Below are 17,215 nucleotides of genomic sequence, written 5' to 3'. Positions count from 1 at the left end.
GATATAAATACTGGTCCACATGTTACCGAAAAATGGCAGTGTTCGCTCCATCCCACTGGTCACTGGCCGGTAGAGCGATTTCGCAGCCCGTATACAGTTTACTGGTTTGCGCTGACCGCCGCGTTGGCTGCCTCCTCTGAGGCACCGGTGACGCTGCCACTCACGGGCGGAGCGGTACGCTCGAGATCACTGTGCACGTTGGGGCCTCGTTGGTTGCTGAGGAGGGCCTGGGGTCGGAGAACGGGCACGTCCCCCTCTCTCGGCGGCGTCGGAGTCTCCCGCGCGGTGCTGCCACCTCCGTGGAGATCGTGCGCTGATCGCGTAGCGCTGAGATCCGGCGACGCCACCGTGCCGCCACCTACCAGCTCCCTGGAGCCGCCCTCCGTCAGAAGGGCCGAGCCGTCCGCTCGCCATTCGGTTCCGCTGATCCTGCGTCTCTCGGCCTCCAGCGGCGGACACAGCGACAACACCGGTCTGAAGCCGGGCTGCGCTCGTGGCGCGTGATGGGAGCACGGACAGCGACTGCCGCCGCCACCAACCACGTCCTCCTTTTTGTGCTTGACGCGCCGGTTCTGGAACCAGATTTTGACCTGTTTCTCGGAGAGGCTGAGGTAGGAGGCGATCTCGATGCGTCTGAGCCGCGACAGGTACATGTTGGCACTGAACTCGCGCTCGAGCTGCAGCAGCTGGTGGCTGGTGAACGCCGTTCGGATCCGCTTGGAGGAGCCGCCGTCGTCGGGGCTGTCGGCCGACTCCGCTGAAACACAGAGGGGACGTGTGAGGACAGCGGGAGACAGCGGCACGGCGGGGAAGGGCGAACACCGACAGCACGGAAAGGCAAGCAGCAACACAGCGGGGCAAGGTGAACAACGCCAGGATGAAAATGCGAACAAAGCACAACAGGGAATGGCGAACAGTGGCACAGCAGGGAAAGGCGAGCATCGGCAACATGACAAGGCGAATAACGACACAGCAGTGAAAGGCGAGCGGCGACAGCATGGAAAAGATAACGACACAGCAGGGAAAGGCAAACACCGGCAAAGAACGACCAGCCACAGGCAAGATATAGTGAGAGACGAGGAACACATTACACAACGGCAAGAAACAACAGACAGTGCAATAATATCGAATGGGCGACAGTAAAGCTCGCAATTTCAGGAACGCCAGGGCAGCTCTCGGTGCATTGTTATTTTCTAACATTGACGCATGTTTCTGGGCAGAGCTTACAGTGCGTTGAACTTCATAAATCATAATTCATCAGGCATAGGGCGTTGCGCTGCACTCTGAAGTTTATTCAATATTTGACGGAACATTTTACATAAGCACCTCCATATAGCTATGCGACGTGGTTGTTTTTGCCAGAATTAGATCGCGGTATAAAAGGAAATGAAAAGTTGGAATTAATGTAATATATCAGTTCTTAAGTCAACGGCCTTGTAAAAAAAAAAACAATGTTGGAAGTTCACAGTTGAGAGCGAAACGGCGAGGTGCGTCACTGCAGGAATTAAAGAAGTTAACCCTATTCCTGGCGGGGGGGGGGGGGCCTCAGGAGCCCCCCTGAGGTTTTTTGATTATTTCTCCCAAACGCGTTGAGCTAGGAAGCTCAAATTTTCTTACTTTTCCTAAAAGGCTTCTACGCAACATGTCTGAAAATTTTGAGTTGATCTGACCTCAGGTCAGGTCACCAGAGGCGGTTTGGTGACCCTACCTCAGAAAAGTTTGCAATCCCGCCAGAGCTAGAGTTTTTGACCGATCAATTTCTTCTCTTCAGGCTTTAGTTAGGGTACCAGTATGTGCAATTTGTATATCTCGGAATTTTGATATCGGTGACCTAAGGTCAGGTCAGTTTCGCGACCTCCCCATTATAAGTCAATGGGGAAAAAATCAACTCCCTGTTTTTACCACTAAAACGGGTCGGAATGGCCCCATATACCATACATGACTTCATATACGATCAACCTTCACTACCTTGAGGTCTGTTTTGCTGTTGGGCAGCTGTGAGGTCATGTGACGTCATCAAAGGTCACCAAAGGTTTTTGGCCAATAACTCCGTACAGGAACAAGATACAGACGCGTGGATGGTCTCATTGTGTTCAGCTCGTCAAGACGCATCGAATGATATACATGATGACCTCGAGGTCACGTGACCTGAGGTCAACCTTTGACCTTGACCTTGCGAGGTCAACATATATATCATTCGATGCGGATTGACGAGAGGATCACGATGATGCCCTTAGTTTGTTCCTATCTTGACTAATTCGAAAGTTATTCGAGAAAAAACTCTCTCCATATCTAGCGCCGCCATTTTGACTTTTTCGACCCCTGTGACGTCATCTTTGACCTGACCTGAAAATGACCTTAGTAAAAATTGTAGATCTTGACCGTGCGTATCCGATGCCGTTTACCGTTTGTCGCTATCTTGCTTCGTTCTCGAGATCTCAGGGGGGGGGGGCCGAATCGGCCCCCCCCCGCCAGTTTCTTGTCCCGGCGGAGCCCGCCAGGAATAGGGTTAAAACTGTGGAGATTAAAATCTATCTAGAATCTGTATAGATCTATCATTTTTATACGCATATACCACACCCACATCTTTATGCGAAACATTCGAATTTAAGTCATATATGATAGCACGAATTACAGCCACCGCTGATCGCCTGCTCATCCTATCCTGCTAATTCCCTGAGGGGATATCACCGGCGGCTCACCCTGGTGACGATCCCGCCCGCTGAGCCCGAGCAAACAGAGCGCCATTGTGCGGGTCCGGGGCGCGCCGCTTTCATACTGTCTTAAATCCAGTTACATCCCAATCACTGTGGCCATGGCCCTGGGAGGGGAGGGCAGATCAGAGGGCGGCGCCGGCCATTGAGGCATGGCCCGCCGCCCGGTCGGCACACAGAAGCCCTGCGCTCAGCAAACCCAGAGCAGCCCGGCCGCAACGGAACACACCGCAAGCGCACGCGAGCGCACGCACCGACTAATGGCATTAACTGAGAAACCGGACTGAAAGTGGGGCGGTAACAGAAGCCGCGCCATTCATAGGTGTATTTAACGGTAACGGGTTCACGGGATTAGGTATAACATTGGGTTATAAAAGAAACGACATGTAACAGCGTAGGGGAAGCGGGGAGAAGTGGGACGTTGTTTGCAGGTTAACTTTTAAAATAGGTTAAAATGGTCGAGCTTCTGTCAAAATATGAGCATTTCCTTGAAATGCCAATAAGTAATAGGTGAGCCAAGTGGCAATTGAGAAACATATGGTGGTGATCGGTTTCACGGAGAGGCAAACGATTTGATTTAGCTAAATACCTAAGTTAAAGGACACTCACGAAGTTGAACGCCGTTCGTCCAACTCATCGCTCTCAACTGGCAATCGCCGATCGATCGTCAGAACTTTGCCATCACACGCGCCGGAGCGAATAAAACACGACTTTTACTAATACCAACTGAGTCTGCTGCTTTGTTGTTCTTACAAACCGAGCCAAGCGAACTCAACACGCCAGATGGCTCACGTACGACTAGGGTCAGGGGCGGGCCCGGGCGCGGGAACTACTTTCAGACTGGGGAGTGGGGGGGGGGGGCACACCGTAATAAATATCAACCTAGGGTATCCCCAAATCTAGTTTTCTCACCGGTTTTAGGCCACTTGTTTTTCATCCCTTGGCTTTTCTACAAAAAAGAAAACATTTGCAAAAAAGTGCGGCATACCGTTTCAAAGTTTTGAGGGCACCACCCCACGATCCCAGAGTTGGGGGGGGGGGAGGGGGCAAGCTGCCCCCGCTGTCCCCCGGTTCCCGCGCCTATGACTAGGGCATTTGATGCCCCGAGCATAGTTACCGTCCGAGACAAAAATATTCCAGCTCACCTGTTTGTGGGCAAAAGGCATTAAAATTGGTAAAAGACATCTACGATAACCACACAATGCATGAACAAGAACGCCTAAATAGCTCTCCTACAGCTCTGTCAAAAGCTTCAGTAGGTACATACCATGATGCATCCGTACGAATTTTATTTAAATGTAAGCCTGTGCACAGTTGCTGATACTGCAGAGCTGCGGCTGCACTGACCTTTGATGTCGACGGCCGGCGATGTCGGCTTGCTGACCACCAGCTGGGCGGGGTAGCGGACGGCGGCGGCGGCGGAGCAGGTCACGGCCGGGGTCAGCGGGGTCACGGCCGGGGTCAGAGGTCGCGCCAGCTGCACACACATCGGACACGGGTAGAACGGGCCGAACGCCGAGTGGGTGCAGTACAGCGGCGGCAGCGGCGGCCGGGCCAGCGGCGGCGGGGGCGCGAACCCGACCGAAGAGCCCTTGCTCACATACTGGGTCACGGGGCTGCGACTGTCGTATCCGGACACGACCGACTTTCGGTCGTCGCGGCCGGTGAGGGCTTCCACGGAGAAGGAGCGCGACATGTGGGCGGTAGGGGCGCGGGGCACTGGCGCGGGGCGGGCGGCACTGGGCGCCCCCGCTCCCCGTGGCTCGGCCGCCGCCTGTGGCTCCTCCCCTGGACACGCCCCCATGACGGTGGCCGCCGGCGCCGGCACGGTGCGACCAATTAGCGCCGCCGCAGGAAGTGGCCTTTGTCCTCTGCCGCACTCCTCCCGATGGGCGTAATTAGCGCAACAAAAATGTCTGCTGCGATCGTCCAGCCGTAGTCATATGGCGGATTTTAACGCCAGCAACATGACACTATTTAGAACGTCAACTAAAAACGATTCCATGTCACTTAGATTTATTTCGTGACAGATTTGCGGGGCAGTAGGAACACGCCACCAGGGGCGTGCTAGATAAAATCGGCATGCAAAAACCATTTAGATGGATTACCGGCACGCCAATTCACCACAAATTAAACATAATAACTGTTGGTTACTACGCTCAAATCCATAGATAAGTTCTTAACAAATTACGCGGCCAACATGAGCAGCATCTTGCCGTAATGAACAACAACTGGGCATTGTTTCTATATAGCAGCCCATCCAGGAAAATGCCTATATGCGTTACATATCGCCTTATATCGAACTTATCATCCTCCGTGACCTTCCATCATTTTGTAATACATACATTCCGAATACTTCAGTCAAATATGCTGCTATCGTACAGCAAATTGGAGGATAAACATAACATTGTAACAACTGAGTATGGCTAACATGGGGTAAAACGCGCTCCTTACAATTTACTTGAGCGGGAAACGAAGCCTAAAAAATAAAAATACGATGACATGCGATGAGACAGGAGTTTCAAAGAATAGTAGTTCATTCCAAGCTCTTATAAAAAATGTACTCTGCATAATGTACGCACAAGGCTCTGGGCGTTTTCACAGTTAAGTCAGCTTTCCGTCCAATAATGTTTCCTATCGATTCTTGATCAACTTGCGAGTCGAGCGAAGGAGCTTTAATGAACCTTATTGTTCGAAACTGAGCCATTACTTATTTACCAGGTAAATCGTCTGAGAGATAGAAAACGCGAGAGAGAGAGAGAGAGAGAGAGAGAGAGAGAGAGAGAGAGAGAGAGAGAGAGAGAGAGAGAGAGAGAGAGAGAGAGAGAGAGAGAGAGAGAGAGAGAGAGAGAGAGAGAGAGAGAGAGAGAGAGAGAGAGAGAGAGAGAGAGAGAGAGAGAGAGAGAGAGAGAGAGAGAGAGAGAGAGAGAGAGAGAGACCGAGTCATTATAGACGATGTTTAAGAAAACGACATAAGTCACTCTTGACAGGAGAAAGCTGGATCTAAGGGGACTAAAGAAACCATGGGCCCATGGCATGTGTATATCCATACATATGTAGGTAGGTACAGGCTGCAGCGCAACATTGAGGAATCATTAATTGAGTGAATAACTGCGCATTATGCACGGTAAAGCTGTTTCCATTCTTAGGTATATGTATGTACGTATGTACATACATGCCTGTTGAAGATACGTCTTCAAAAATGTATGCACGGGTACTCGTGGTTGTGTCGGTTCAGCACTGCTCCGTAGTGGCTGGCCGCCGCAGAGGCGCCGCGCCGTATGGGTAGACTGTGCCGCACGGCGCCACGGCCGCGCGGCACAGCATCAAATGTGCTGCACTGGACGCAACGAGAGCTCCAATTACAGCGAGTAAGAAAATCGGATGCATGGCTCCACTGGCGGATCCAGGGGGGGGGGCGGCAGGGGCTTAAGCCCCCCCATTCGAAACTCGACAGGGGCGGCAAGCCCATAAATTAGCCCCCCCCCCCTAATGCACCGGGATTGGTCATTAAAATGATTCCAGCCTTCGATAATGAAGTTCCTTTAGAAACTCCTTTCCGCTGTTAAGTTGGTAACGATTTGGCAGTTATTCAGGGATGGAAAAGTGGCGCCCAACTGACTTTCAGCGTCGGAGATTTATCCTAGGTAAACTTTTTTGGGACACCCTGTAGGTACAATTGTGACAGATTGCAGGTGTAAAACGACCATCGACGCAAATACTTACTGTCAGTAAAATTGGAAGTGGGAAATAGCTCTTAATAAAAGGGGATGAGAGTGCAAAGTAATTTTCATTTGGATGTCAGTTCGCACCCAAATCGACAAATATTGGGATACTGGCCTGCTGTGACCTGGACTGGAAGGTCAACCAATGACCAAGAACCCTAAAATCGGGTACCATCGGCTTCCTCTCACTACTCACGGGCGACACGCTTGTTTTTTCCGCGAAGCTCCAGCTTGATCAGGGGCCGAACGGCAGGGGTGTCCAACCGACACCTCCCGGCCCGCGAAGGCTGCGCCAAGCACCGACCCGGAGTGGGCTAACTGGTCAACAAAAGCAATTTTAAGTGTTTTCAAAGTAATATAAAGGCACGGGTCGGGTGGGCTACCATTTCTATATTTTTTATTTTATTTTTAGTTAAAAAATATCGTTTCAGGGCTCTGACGAAAAATAAGTGGCCTAAATCCGATGAGAAAACAGGATTTGGGGGTACCCTAGGTTTGGCTCCTGGCATGAGTTGCCCCCCCCCCCCAAACGCAGGTCTGGATCCGTCCGTGCATGGCTCATGGGCTTATGGCATAGGTAAACAGACACTAACCTAACAAATACAACTAATTGATAAAACTAGCTGATAAAGTTAATAGGAGACTAATAAACATCCAAAGCAGGCAAGTGATAACCAATAGCCTAATGCATAGTGTAGTAAAATGGTGCGGTTGATGGAACCAATATGATGGTAAACGTATTATAGTTAATATCTTCTAGTTAATATCTTATAGTTATATTAGTGATATTTTATTTAGTTATATTTTATAGTTAATATCTCAAAGCAAGTCTAATTAAGAGATGCTGCATATCTAATGTGATTCAATGCCTCAATCCTTTCAAGCATCACAGTGAACACTGAACAGTTATCAGCATTGGCATAATTTAGCGGAGGTAGGTATACGTAAGGTAGGATTTCCGCCCTTCATCCAGCTGCGGAGCCAGCCGGGCTGGGATAGGTAATAGGCGGTTGTATTCGGTTCAGTGGTCACTGTTTGCTGCTGACGGGGATATCCTGCGCTCAGTGGTAGCGGTCATGTTACAGACCACAAATAAAGTCGGCGAGGGGATACATACTCCCGATCGAAAGACGTGCGCAATTTATCTGTACGCTTTGTAGTGGCGCCATACCTCATTTAGCACTGACCACTGATCACCCCAATCTCGAACATTAGGGAACTTTTGATGAATGATATCCAACGGGCTTTATGCTTAAACCATCCAGGCGGTGGGGGGGGGGGCATTTTTTGCCCCCCTTTAGTTTTTTTCGATATATCTCCAGAACCACTGCGCCGATCGTCACCAAACTTTCAGTACCCTCCCGTGAATAGCTTTTGCACATTGTGACATTTTTTTCCAAAGGCTATGATAGGTTGGCCGCTAATGACGTCAGAGTGACGTCATTTCTGCCATTTTCGACCCAAAAAAGGTTTCGCGGGAAGAGCTGTCAGGCCTGCAGCTTTAGAGATACAGAAAAATGTTGCAACATAAAAGGTTAGAATTAGCAGGACTACAAAACTGCTGTCTTGGATTTTTGAAATTGTTGGATTTTGACCCCGAAAAATAAAAAATAGATTTTTTGAATACAATAGCCAAAAAAATCCTTAAAGTTTTTTGAATTTCGAAAACACCGGAATATATGTGAAAGTCCCTACCCCTTTCTATCCACATACCAGATTTGAGATCGATACCTCTTGTTTGGCCAAGTTATAGCGAAAAAACTGCTCAAAATTGATAACGTTAAATTCTCAACCTCAATTTTTAGAAATTCTAGACCTCGTACCGCAAAACAAGGGCCACCATTAGACTCCCCTTGACGAGCTGCATCGAATCAATACCCATTTTATGCAAAACTATCAACTTTGAAATTTGACCTTTTTGACATGACCTTGACCTGACCTCCACCACAAAGTGACCTAAACCGTACCTGATGGTCTTCTAACCAACATCATTGAGTTGGAAATGAAAAATTGGCCATAAAACATGCATCGCACAACCTTAGCAAAGTTGGGTTCTTGGTGACCTGACCTGTGTCCTGACCTGGTATTATCAGTGACCTCTAATAGCAACATATGTACTAGGCAACTGACGCCCTATCGCTGATTTTCGACAAAATGCGTTTTACTCGGTGTTATAGCGCATTCCCTCACGGTTCGTCGGAAGGTCATCTCGGGCTCAAAAGAAACGGTATATACCATTCGAAAGCTGACGGTGAGCTGAATCCAAAAATGTAATTTTTATCAAAATCGATCGATGGCCTTTTTTGAAAATTGCGTTTTTGTAAAAACTTTATCTAACTTACTATTCGAACAGAATCCGTCTGTCTGTGTGTCCGCACTTGGTCTCCCCAATATATTGCAGTTCGCAGTTTTGGTGAAATTTTCGGTGACATGGGGTCAGTTATCGGCGCGTGGAGGTCAAACGGTTGCGAGGAGGTGGCTGAAACTTGCGCACCGCGTAGACGACGCTTCGGGCGTGTGCCTTTGCTGGGTCTGCAGTCGGTGGGGTGCACGGTTTGCGCGTGGCGCGCGCTGGAAAAACGTCAAAGTCTCCATTGGTTTAACATGGGAGCGCTTCGGTGCAGTTGTAGATCTTCATTGAGAGCCGGGGTCGAAGAACTTTGTGGACTCAATGCATGCCGATCGGCGACGGGTGCCTCGCATTGGCGGATGGGCAGGTTTTAATTTGAATGAAAAGTGGCGAAAAAATGTCGATTGTCGCTAAATGGGTACAGTTTGTGATAGGAATTTACAAATGCACCGCGTTTGCCGCAAGGCATCACATTGGTCACAGGGCGTCATTTTTGCCGCAAATCGCACAGTTTTGTCAAATATGGTCTGTTAAAGTTGCAATTTGGTGCAAAGACGCATGCTCAATCACCGGGTGAAAATGCGCAACGTTTGCCACAATGCGCCACATATGCCACAAAGCGTCATTTCCGACAAATACGATTAAGCGTAATAGAATGGCACGAATAGGGGCAGGGCTGGGAACACTTTAAGTCTGATATTTTAGTACTGATTGGATCCAATTATTCTGTGACCTGACATGACCCAGCGGTGTTGGTAGGGTAAGGGGTAGGGGTAGGGTAGTGGTAGGGGTAGGGGTAGGGGTAGTGGTAGGAGTAGTAGTAGTAGGGGTAGGTGTAGTAGTAGGGGTAGTAGTAGGGGTAGTGGTAGGGTAGGGGTAGGAGTATGGGTAGGGGTAGTGGTAGGGGTAGGGGTAGTGGTAGGGGTAGGGGTAGTGGTAGGGGTAGGAGTATGGGTAGTAGTAGTGGTAGGAGTAGGGATAGATGTAGTGGTAGGGGTAGGGGTAGGAGCAGTGGTAGTGGTAGGGGTAGTGGTAGGGGTAGTGGTGGAGGCAAAAGTATGTAGAACAGTGGCCCGGGCTGATCCCAGCGGACGAGAGGTGACCTATGTGACCTGGCCTGACCCAAAGCGACCGGGGCTGACCACTTTGACCCGTCTTGACCCCGTATCACCCAAAGTTCAACCAACAACGCCCTCAGAACAGTTCTTTTTTAATTCTCTTCACATTTCCGTCCATATCTATGCTTCTAGACGACACATCGACATGAATCAAACACCATTCGAAAGCAAATTGGCTGGTGCCGCAATTTTTTCCTACCACGCAGCAAAGCAAGTGGCGCAGCCGCTTGTCTATATTACTATTTTAGGAGGGTGCGTCTGTCCGTTACCGAGGTCCCGACTTGGTGGTGCTTTGCGTGGACTACAGGCCAGACCGTTGCACCTAGCCCGGTGAAATTTGCACAACTTATAGATCAAGGATGCGCGACGTGCCTTTGAGGGGTCTCAGCTCGATCAGATTGATAGGGAGCACGTGGCGCGTGCTCAAAAAGTGCAAATTCGCGTCATAGACTTTACATGTATAAATCGGCGTGCGAAATCGGGCGAAAACGGCTAATTTTGGCCGACACGGGTCCAGTTCCCGTGCAATATCTTGGTGACCAGGGGTCCGACCGGCACGGGGAAAACAGCATTGTGTACAGAATTGAACGGGCTATTGAATGGTGTGCAATGCAGAGGATAGCACGCGCCACGTGCACCGGAGAGGGCACTTTTATTTGAAAAATTGCGGTTTTTGAGGGATTTTGGAATTAATTTTATTTTTAGGTGACCGTTAAATGGAGCAAGTTGAATCAACGCCTATTTGCAAGAGAAAGGTACCGCCTCTCATATAAAAATTGTGAAAAGCTGATTGATCCAAATCAAGGTGGTGCAAATCACAGGAGAAAATGGTGTTTGTCAATTTTGTGCCACTTTATTAATCACACGGGGTTTGCTGCATAACCTGATACCTTTGGCAATTGAATATGGTACCATTGGATAGAGCATTCAATTCTGTCCAATATTCACTCTTCATTTTTGCATGATTAGCAACAGTATCCTTAAAAATGTAAATGTTCCAAACCATTACATTGTCATTTTTAGCGAAATTCATCGATGGCCCTCAAAAGACTTCACGCCAGTTTTCGAATCATTCTAAAGTAGAACGCATGATAATACGACACGGGCACCTCGATGCGATGTATCTTTTTATTTTCTTACAAAATGCTTGACCGTCAAAAAGCAATCGAACGAAATGGATACCAACCAAATCGGCACAGACCAAACCAATACCCAAGGGTAAAAATAACCCTTCTTCGCGTTGCGGAGCACGCGGGTAACCCTAGTAATTATCTATTCAACGGGCTGTCCCGGACATTCTTGAAAACATAAACATGTATTTTTGAGTTCTAGTGAAAGCTGAACGCCAAAAGAACAATATTGACCTTTTTGACATGACCTTGACCTGACCTCCACCACAAAGTGATCTAAACCGTACCTGATGGTCTTCTTACCAACATCATTGAGTTGGAAATGAAAAATTGGCCATAAAACATGCATCGCACAACCTTAGCAAAGTTGGGTTCATGTGCTGACCCTTGGTGACCTGACCTGTGTCCTGACCTGGTATTATCAGTGACCTCTAATAGCAACATTGTACTACTTAGGCAACTGACGCCCTATCGCTGATTTTCGACAAAATGTGTTTTACTCGGTGTTATAGCGCATTCCCTCACGGTTCGTCGGAAGATCATCTCGGGCTCAAAAGAAACGGTATACGAGTATACCATTCGAAAGCTGACGGTGAGCTGAATCCAAAAACGTAATTTTTATCAAAATCGATCGATGGCTTTTTTGAAAATTGCGTTTTTGTAAAAACTTTATAATTATCTATTCAACGGGCTGTCCCGGACATTCTTGAAAACATAAACATGTATTTTTGAGTTCCAGTGAAAGCTGAACGCCAAAAGAACAATATTTAGCGAAGCAATATTTCCAAACATTAATATGCGTCCCTCACAGCCGACAATAAGGCGCAATCACACAGCTCAGTGTCACCATGGACCAAAGTCGGCCACACAGAAGCGTGAAATGACCCTTATCGACTCGCAGACCCGGCGCTCTCGGCCCGCCTGACCAGCCACGGAAAGAACGTTCGGCTCTCGTTCTACTAAACAAATGTCATATTTGTCAGTTTAAAGGGAGATAATGAGCTTTCTTTTTTCTTAAATAAAAATTACTCGACATCTATACCAAATGAACGGCATGCGCCAGAAACGCAGCCAAATCTTGCGATTGCGACTACGAAATTCATTATTTTGGCCTCAGAGCCTGAAGCGAAAAATACAAGCATATTTATTTCAAAAAGACTTCAGGTTTGTCGAACGGTGTTATGAGAATTTTGATAACAGTACTGCATAAGTTTTTCAGTGATGCCGCAAAAGTGTTGTATCTATCTTCTTTTATTGTGCAGTCGGCGGGACCGATTCAAAATTGAGTCGTTGCTACTAAAATAGCAGCATATGGCGACAGATGATGAACAGGAAAAATAGTTGCGTAAATTTAGACATAAACCACCCCCAAACCATGAATATCTTTTGAAGGCACTATAGACGACCATTAACTAACTAGATGTGATGAAGATCAAATGTAATGAATACGCTCATTTTACAAAATTACATGCAAGTACCAAAAAGTGATGTAAGTACTTATTCAACGGTCATTTTCAGCGCTCCCCGCTAACGTGACTTCAAGTTGAGATATTTGCGGCAAGGTACCGAATTGAGCAAAATGGCTTTAATTTACATTATAACTTGTTGTGTTTTGTCAGAAAATGGTCCTAACTCAGATTTTGTGGAAAAAGGTCATAATCTCCCTTTAACTATCTACATCGCTATTAAAGTTATTCAGGATACCTGTGAAGAAAATTCATTGTTCTGCTTGATTTACAACATGCTTTAATTTACATTTTTCTTATACATGTTTTGTTCCATCCAGCTGCGCTCAGTGCCCGCGCAGGGGAAGTGAGCGGGGTTTCACTGTCAGAGGCTGTACTGGTGACAGCTGCTCGGCCGTGCGACCGGTCAAAGGTTACCCTGCCCCACCGGGCGCAATCCCCACTCCACCCGAGCTGAGGCCGGTGCAATCTGACATTTCAGCGCTACCAATTTTCCTTATATGGGCATGATGCCAAGCTCAATTGAGCAAAGAAGACATGAACAAATTAAAATTAACGCATGATGTGAAGATGACAGAGCAATGGATCTTCTGCTCATGTATCCTGAATAACTCAACTACCGACTTGAATCGTTAAACTAACAAATATGACGCCCGTTTAGTAGAACGACAGCCGCATCTCCTTGCCGTGGCCGGTCAGGCGGGCCGAGAGCGCCGGGTCTGCGAGTCGATAAGTGTCATTTCACGCTTCTGTGTGGCCGACTTTGGTCCATCGTGACACTGAGCTGTGTGATTGCGCCTTATTGTCGGCTGTAAGAGACGCATATTATTGTTTGGAAATATTGCTTCGCTAAATATTGTTCTTTTGGCGTTCAGCTTTCACTGGAACTAAAAAAATATATGTTTATGTTTTCAAGAATGTTCGAGAGCGAGACAGCCCGTTGAATAACAAATTATAAAGTTTTTACAAAAACGCAATTTTCAAAAAAGGCCATGGATCGATTTCGATAAAAAATACATTTTTGGATTTAGCTCACTGTCAGCTTTCGAATGGTATATATCGTTTCTTTTGAGCCTGAGATGACCTTCCGACGAACCGTGCCCTAGAAGACCCGTGAACGGTGAAACATTTTATCTTCGACCTGACCTGTGACGCCATCGGTGACCCCGACGTCAATGAAATTTGGTTTCCTTCGACAAATTTGACAGGACTATCGAACGCCGTTTGAATTTTATGGATCCGTTCAGTAGTTTCGGAGATACGGGGGGGGGGGGCAAAAAATCCCCTCCCCCACCGCGCGGAAGGTGGCTGGGAGGCCCACCGCCTGCCGGGTTAAAGGGACCCTCCCACCTTCAAAAAAGTTAATGAATTGGCATGAAAGTGATGTCGCTCGGTTCAGAAAGAGCAAAAACGAATATCTACCAAATTTCATCGAAAAATATTCACCGGTTTTCAAGATATTAGACTTTTACTTTTGTTTACTTTTTGGAATCTCCGCTGTTCCTAGCGACTTTATTTGAAAGTGCGGCATTTGTTGCGCGCAAAGCAGCATATACCACCGCGTGCTACAAAACGTTTTAGTCAAACATTTAACGGACGTTCGAAAGCCTGATGACGTCATCAGATTCCCGTAATGGTTAAGAGATAGGGACCACGCTGGTCCCACCCTGCAAGTAAAGGGAAGAAATTTCTTGAACACCATAAAGCTGCGGGGGTTGCGACCAGGATAAATGGTGGTTTCTGAGCCTGGCCGCAAACTTGGCTATCTCAACTCAAAACTAATGTTAAGGTGGGAGGGTCCCTTTAACCCTCGTCGGACCGATTGGTTTTCTACGTGCGCGCCGGCCGAGGGGGGGGGGGTACGAGCCCCCTCGCCGAATCGCCCCTGGTGAAGCTAGCGCGTCGCGGAAAAAACGAGCGTGTGCGCCGTTACGAGACGCAGAGATTGATACCCGATTTTAAGGTCCTAGGTCAACCGGTGACCTCTGAGGTCAGGTCAAGTGCCAAGATACGGCGCCGTTTTTGAATAACTTCGCAAAAACCGGCCGCAGAGCCGCGATTTTGGCAGTATCGTGTTCGCCTCGCTTTTTGTTTGGGTGAGGTTAACTTGGGGTGTTGACCTCTGGTCACGGTCAGGTCAGCGCCCCCAGGTCACGAACTTGGTCGAAGGAGGTCATATCGCATATCATTCGATTCGGCAGGTCTTCCTGAGTCCCTTGGTGGCTTTCCCGACTCGCTAGCTCAATTTGATCGGCAGTTATTGACGAAAAACTAATATGGCCCTAATTATACGTCATAAGTGACGTCACGGAAGGTCAACATTGCAAAAGTAACGCATCGAACCTTGCAAGGAGTGCATGAAATCACGATTCTGTGTGCTTGAGATTGTTGGAGATCGTTCCCGGCGCCAGAATAGCAGTTTTCATTTTTCCCCATTGACTCATAATGGTGAGGTAACGAAAATGACCTGACCTCATATGACCTTTAAGAAAAATTCGAGATATATAAGTTGTGAGACTCCTAATGTATACTAGATCCTGCAAGTTTCATCCCCCTGTGAAAGCTTCTCTGGCAGTGAGGGCGCTGCGAAGGTGCGGCATCTGAAGACCGTGCCGGGGTTTACTTATGACATCATAGGTCAGTGACCTCATGACCTGACCTGACCTGAAAATGCGGTTGGTATTAAAAGATGCGGCTTGGATCAAAGGTTAGGTATGCTAAGTTTCAGCTCTCCATCGCATGCATTTTCGGAACTATCGCAAACAACCCTATGGGGAGCACCCGCCCTCCCCCCACCCCCCGCTTGGCCGGCGATAGTCAAATATATAATTTTAACTTTAGGTATAACTATCTAACGACTAATGATTCACGATTAACGATTTTATAGCAATTCTACAGTAACGATTAACGAAACGTCATTACTGAATTTACTTTCTCATGGATTACCTATGCATAACTTAACAAATCACTACATGATCCTTGTAGTTTTGTGTCTTTACAAGCGGCCGTTCCAGGTGGTTCGATCTCCCACCACACTGATCCAACCCGTCTGACACGTTCATCTCTATCACATTGGTTTCAATTACATCAATATTACCATCATGACCGGCACAAAACTCGGCCAGTAAAACAAAAGCCGTCTAAAAATGGTTTATTGGTCTCTCAATGCGTGATAGAATCGCGGCCGCAGCCATCAGATTTGAATCCCAATTAGGGCCCGTGTCCTGATAATGGCATTAAAACGGATTTAACGACAGCGGAATTAATTAAAATGTTTTATTAGTGGGCAGATTTTGTTGGACGCCACCCGCGCGGTCCCTCCGTCCGGCGGGCCCCGTGCTCCCCCCCCCCCCCATTCCGCGGATGTGATCAGCGGCACAAACCGGTCCCTGGAGCCCCTCCTCTGCCTCCCGTCCCCCTCCCCTGCCCCCTCCCTCCAGCTGCCGCATACGGCAGCATAACGATCATCAAGATGTAAGTTGCGAATAATAAGGATCAAAACGGCGCATTTGCCACAAATTGGAGTCCAGCGCATTGTTTGTATTCAGATTAGCAAGCACGAAGGGGAGAAATGTCGGCAGTAATATGTCACGAACAAGTCATTCCGACTCTTTACGACATTGTGCTATTCAGCCCGGGGTATTAAATCATCAGCGGATCGGGTTTGTAACAAAAGACCAGCTATTTTGGCTTTTTTGGAAATAAAGCCACATTCCCCATTATCCATTGTCGCTCATCTGAAAAAGCTGCCAGTTTGGACGACAATGCGCCAATGCGTTTGCCACAAAGAGCCATGTGCAGTGGCCGTGCGCGCGGCCAAACCTTTTATACGACTGTCGGTCGCCGGCGCCGCCACGGGGCCGGGGTGGGAGAGGACCAGAGCGGGGATGGAGGGGGGGGGGGGAGACCGCCGAGCTGCGCTGCAGGCCCGGTCACCTGTCGCCAGGGTTGTGCTCGACTCAAAAAAATTTGCCAACTCGACTCATCATTCAACTTCAGAATGCCCTGACTCAACTCTGACTCAAACAAGGAGCTGATTTTTTCCCTTGACTCGACTCATGACTCATAAGCGGCTCAATGAAAATATGAGTTGACTCAAACTTGACTCAAATTTTTTGTTGTGTCAAGTGTGTTGACTCAAAATTGATTCAGATAAAAAGTTGTTGAGCGTGGGGGGGGGGGGGGTGAAAAAATCCGGCAGCAGGGCCAGGCCTAAGTTGTTAAGCGGGGGGAGAATGAAAAACTTATACTATATATTGTTTCTAGAAAGTTGAGTCAGCTGACTCATGTTCCTAAATGTTTTTGACTCAACTCAATGTCAAAATTTATTTTACTGACTCAACTCTGACTCAACTCAACACCTTAATATTTTTGTCCGACTCAACTCTGACTCAACTCAACAGCTCAACATTTTATCCGACTCGACTCAAATCTGACTCATTTGAGTCAGAGTTGAGTCAAATTTCTGACTCGGCTCATGAGTCAAGCACAACCCTGCCTGTCGCCACAGCCGCCGCCGTCGTCGTGCACTCGTTACCGTAAAATTATTCCCGTGTTCTGCGTCCGGCCGAGATTGGCGCGGCGGCGGCAGGTGGCGCGTCTCCGTGCGCCAGGTGAGTCGCCGCGCGGCTTAATTGGCGCGCGCTGTGCTAACGAACGGCGCTGGCCGCCGCGCCGGGCCGGAGGCCGGTGCAGGGCATCTGCTGGCCGCG

General features: G+C 48.2%; 1 protein-coding gene across 1 annotated transcript; it reads right to left on the bottom strand.

Annotated features, from left to right (window-relative positions):
* Positions 1–4: 4 nt before the first annotated feature.
* On the bottom strand, positions 5–4,566 carry LOC122386478 (GS homeobox 1-like). The gene is made up of 2 exons (XM_043375711.1): positions 4,062–4,566; positions 5–757 (listed from the first exon to the last, which is right to left on the bottom strand). Exons 1-2 carry the CDS (start codon positions 4,516–4,518, stop codon positions 99–101), a joined length of 1,116 nt encoding a protein of 371 aa, XP_043231646.1. The 5' UTR covers positions 4,519–4,566; the 3' UTR covers positions 5–98.
* Between the last annotated feature and the right edge of the window lie 12,649 nt (positions 4,567–17,215).

The sequence above is a fragment of the Amphibalanus amphitrite genome, unplaced genomic scaffold (genome assembly GCF_019059575.1).
Source record: "Amphibalanus amphitrite isolate SeventyFive unplaced genomic scaffold, NRLGWU_Aamphi_draft 000253F_arrow, whole genome shotgun sequence".
Taxonomy (NCBI): Eukaryota; Metazoa; Arthropoda; class Thecostraca; order Balanomorpha; family Balanidae; genus Amphibalanus; species Amphibalanus amphitrite.
Note: the sequence above shows the minus strand (reverse complement) of the source record. Positions and strands in the feature narration are given on the sequence as shown.

Bases quoted from the DNA above. Each gene is read 5' to 3' on its own strand.
- LOC122386478 (XM_043375711.1), bottom strand. From the start codon at position 4,518: ATGGGGGCGTGTCCAGGGGAGGAGCCACAGGCGGCGGCCGAGCCACGG. The intron at 758-4,061 runs GTCAGTGCAGCC...TCTGTGTTTCAG, and splicing joins GCCGGCCGTCGACATCAAAG to CGGAGTCGGCCGACAGCCCC.